Source organism: Propithecus coquereli, unplaced genomic scaffold, assembly GCF_000956105.1.
Source record: "Propithecus coquereli isolate 6110/MARCELLA unplaced genomic scaffold, Pcoq_1.0 Scaffold6, whole genome shotgun sequence".
NCBI lineage: Eukaryota > Metazoa > Chordata > Mammalia > Primates > Indriidae > Propithecus > Propithecus coquereli.
The window spans coordinates 4000175-4004856 of NW_012151951.1; the positions used below are offsets into that span (position 1 = coordinate 4000175).

A 4682-nucleotide genomic window follows, 5' to 3' on the forward strand; every position below is an offset into this window, starting at 1 on the left:
ATCAAATAAAATGTACCCCTTTTACAAATACAATTTGATTATTAATGATGCATGTATGTTCTAGTATAATACCATCTCAGTCAAGATGTGTAACATCTCCATCACCCCAGAAAGTTCTTTCATGCCCTTTGGACCCAATTTCCCTCCACCTTTTCCTTAGACAGTTAGTGATCTGACTTCTATCACAATACATACAGTTTTTCCTACTCTAAAACTTTATAAAATTGGAATCATAGGTTATGTGTTCTTTTGTATTGGCTTCTTTCATTCATAGTAGATGAACTAGGTTTTCATCTGTGTTATTAGTTAAGTTTAGTAGTATTCCAGCATATCCATACAGCACAATTTGTTTATTGATATACCTGTATGAGATATTTAGGTTGTTTCCAGTTTTTGGCATCTTCATTTTTAAGGAAACAGTGGACTATTTCTATATATAGTCTCTCTGCTTAGTTTCCAGGACAAAGAAACCAATGTTTATGGTTTTAAATCCCCCAGACATATGGCCCAGCCAACTTTTTTTTCTTGGATGCCGCTTTGTCGTGCTTCAACTCAGTGGTGCATGGCCCTGGCTTGTGAAGAAATCCTCATGGGAAATGTTGAAGGTATCTGGGAAAATAAATAAATAAATGGAAGAGAAGCAATGGAAATGGGATTTTTGCTTTTGTCCATGTTACAAGTCTCCCCTGTGGCAAAGAGCCACAAGATGGTGCAGCAAATGGATTGGGGAAGTAGCAAAGTGAAAATGAAAAAAACTCTGGGAGGCTCCATGGTTTAAAATCTACCTTGTTGTCCCACCACATGGCGAACTCTAGTCTAACTAAAACACATTTAACACTTAGCCTAGGGCACGGGAAGTAAAACTGGTGGCCCACATGTCAAAAGGTGAGTTTGTTTTTTATTGTACAGAATTTTAAGATAATAGTAATCCAGCTTTCATTATTTAATTATGTTGTGTGTGTGCACACACATGCATGAGTATGCACTCAAGTGGATACACAAGACACAGGAACACACACACAATCTGGACTTTTTAGTAACTCTGGGTCCTTATTCTCTTCAGATAATAAGGTAATAATCCCAAGAGTATTTTTGGTAAAGAAACTGATAAATGTGAAGGACTATCTGCATTTGGTTATTAGTCCACCTTCCATGAAATAATATACATAAAATAAATTGGCCACATTGAATTTATTTCTAAAATACCCAATTGAACATGTACTTACAAAAAGCAATGACCTCTTTGGGTCTTCAGTGGCTCCTCTGTCTACTATTTTGATGAGTCCTCCAATATTTTATCACCCACTTCCCTAATTAATTTGTTGTTGTTCTTAGCACTTACCACATTCTGACACTCTGAATATCCTAGTTACATATTGGGCTACTTGTTTGTCTTACCCTCTTGAATGTGAGACATGCGGGCAGGTACCATATCATGTTTCTTTTGACTGAACCCCTGACACCTAGAACAGTGTCTGACATGGAGTAGTCATCCTTACCTATTTGCTAAATGAATTACTTTATAAGATACCTGAGGATTTTCACAAAAGACAAACTTAACTAGATAATCTGTGTATCACTAACCTTGATTTTTTTGGTGTGAAATATTTATATTAAAAATAATATTATTTATTGTGTGATTATCACGAGCCAGACAGTGTCCTATGAAGTTTCCACATTTCCACTCACTTAATGCTCAGAACAATGTAGGTATGTACTATTAATAAAATTATTTTACAGACAGGGAAACCAATGCATAGGAAAATTCAATATCTTGGCACAGAAGGAAAAGTCTGAGTCCACAGCCTAAGCTTTTAGTGTCTATGATGCAATGTCCCTCAAAAGAGAACCATCTAAAAGGAAGAGCATTAGATAAGAAAAGATTTGATTTTGTCAAAAAAAAAAATGTTTCCAATTTTTTGGAAAAAAACCGTTTCACAGGGATATACATACCCTGGGACTCACCCCAGAGCTGTGAGGAAGGGCAGGGATAACTATGGTTTAACTTCTCTTTTCAGAATCACACTTCCTAATGAATGGGAGACTCTTCACTGTGTGAGTTTAATTGTATACATAATTTCTCATTCCTACCTTATTCTCCAAGCCCCACTCTCTTCCTACTCTGACCTTTTACAAGTGCTGGTGAAGACAATTTCCCAAGAATACACTCCTTGACATAGTCTACAGTTCAGCAATCTGCTTATTTCTCTGGGGGGGAAAAAAGAATACATGCATTTGTATGTGCAGCGGTTATTTCTCAATATATGTACCAGACATACTGAAAAGGAGATGGAACATACTTTCAGTTTCACTTCCACACAACTAGGTAGGAGGAAAAAAGCCATAGCCAGTGAATTTTTTACTGTTGAAAAAACAGTTTTCTGGAAAGAAATAGTTGTGGAAGGAAATGGATCTCCTGGAAGCCATAATTAGGTTCTATGGAGGTTTAGGTGATCAGAACTGAGGAAGAGGGATGGGAGGGAGGAGGGAAGAGGCCCAGCAGACTTTTGCAGACTTTAGAGGGGAAAGGCCAGGCCAGAAAGGAACTGGGACTGCGCTCATATCCTGCTGTCATTTTGCAGTCTTAACCGAAGTCTCCAACATTGTAAATCTGACGGCGGTTGCAGAGTCAGCACAGGATGAGGACCAGCAGCTGCTGTCCCCAAAGGAAGGAGGCAAACACAGTTTTATTATTTTATATTCAGAGTTGAATAAGCACAGAGTGCAAAATGATCATCTCTGCTTTTCAGATACTAACTTGGGGATAATATTTAATAATTCTGTTTTTAGCCCACTCCATGAGCATGCATGGGTAACACTGGGGGAAAAAGTGGGACGGTGATAGAATAAGGGAAGGGATTGCCCAACTGTGTGGACAGGGAAATTTTACTGATGAAATCTCAGGGAGGCCATTCCCTGTTGATGGCATGAGAGGAAAATGAGGCTGATTTCATGACTTGAGAAGTCCTTGTGCTCCAAACAGTCAAGGTCCTGAAGGAGAAGAGGAGGCAGTTTACTCAGTGGGCACAGGTACCATAAATGGCTTGCCGGATGAATTATTAGAGAGAAAGGTGCTGAACCAAGAAGAGATGGAGAAAGTAAGAGATGAAAATGCTACAGTTATGGATAAAGCCTGAGCTTTGATTGATGCTGTCATTCGGAAAGGGCCCCAGGTGACTGACACCTTGCAGGGACTCTGAAGCTCTCCTCAGGTAAGGGTCAATGGCTCAGACTAGAGTTCACATATTCCCTCTGTCTCTGTGCCCAACATTTGATTTCTTTATTAGTCATGTTACTTTGCAGACAACTTCCTTATTTCTGGCTTCAGGGCTCCATTTCTGTACGAGGGCCTATTGCATGTCCTCTGACTCTTCTTGTTCCTCTTCCTTCACCCTCAGTGGCCTTCGTCTGATTAAAGTTCATTTCTTGTTCTGACTACGTGGTAGGTCATTTGTTAAAGTTCACGAGAGCTATTGGAAAATCTTCATACTCTGTGTTCCAGTTCCCCTGGCAAGGCACATTATTATTATTATTATTGCTAATTTATTTATTTTTGTTAAGCCCAGGGTGTCCTTAGACACTTATGCTGTTGTCCGACATGAAGATTTAAGGTCTGTAATCTAAAACTTTTTATAACTTCTCTCCAAAACTTTGCTATATAGGAAAAATAAAATATATTTCAGTGATGGGGAAACAGAGAATAAGTTGAATGATTCTAAAAAAGTGAGGATTTCAAGTGGGCTGTTTCCTCCAGTTGCCTCCTTGCATTTTCTTTTGAGGAAGATCGCCAACTGGCATGGTACCCTTCTGCATACCATTCTGTGAGGCCTAACGCTCCAGCTCCAATCCCCTTGAGGCCTGATACAGGGCTGGGGCTTTCTTCTGATCTGGACCAAGCTTATGACCCATAGACCTTCCACATGGGGAAAATGAAGCTCTGGGGGAGTCCCAGCTACTCATCTCTGCTGTGCATTCCAAAGCCACTTCAGAGGGAGTTGCTCTTTAAGAGCAAGAAACCTTTTTTTCTAAGAATTAGGGGAGGCCTATGCCTGTCTGAACTAACTTTGCTGATGTTTTCCGTGTTCGTCTACGTGTAGCGAATTTCTTGTTTTTCTTTCAATACTTCTTTTTTTTTATTTTGAAATAATAAAAAGTGCATTTTTATTCTGTTAATTTGAAATAAATTTACATGTTAACTGTTTTATCTAACAGGTTGATTGTTTTCTGAGTATTTTATCATTCATGGCCTTGAAAATCTCCCTTTCTATGTTTTTATCTAAAATATTTGTAAAAGTGCTGATTCTCAGATATGAAGGTAGATTCCTGTATTACTCCACTTGAAATGTCCCCTGGCTTGGACTGTGTTCCATTAGAAGTGAACTCACTGAACCGTGTTAATGACTACATCGGGATTATCCTCCCAGGAATGCATTTCCTCCTCTCTGGCTTCATGCGTAGATGATGCTGTGAGGAACATATAGCGGGACACACAGGGACACCATTTTCCGTGATGTTCCTTGTCTCTTGCAGCTCCTCAGCCAGTGCAGGACAACCCAGCTAAGCTCACATTCTCAGCTCCAGGAAGGAACCTCAAGCTTTGCCCCCTTGAAACAGCCCAAAGGATCTGGGAAGAACAGTCAGCAGAGGCGCCATGCTCAGAACACAAGGACGGAGGCGGGTGA

At 39.7% G+C, this 4682-nt stretch overlaps 1 protein-coding gene across 1 annotated transcript; it reads left to right on the top strand.

Moving 5' to 3' along the window:
• Positions 1-529: 529 nt before the first annotated feature.
• Positions 530-4682, top strand: LOC105822165 (caspase recruitment domain-containing protein 16-like). The gene is given in 5 exon segments (XM_012659115.1): positions 530-605; positions 2583-2675; positions 2984-3013; positions 3016-3173; positions 4524-4682. Coding segments are annotated over 5 exon segments (516 nt in total).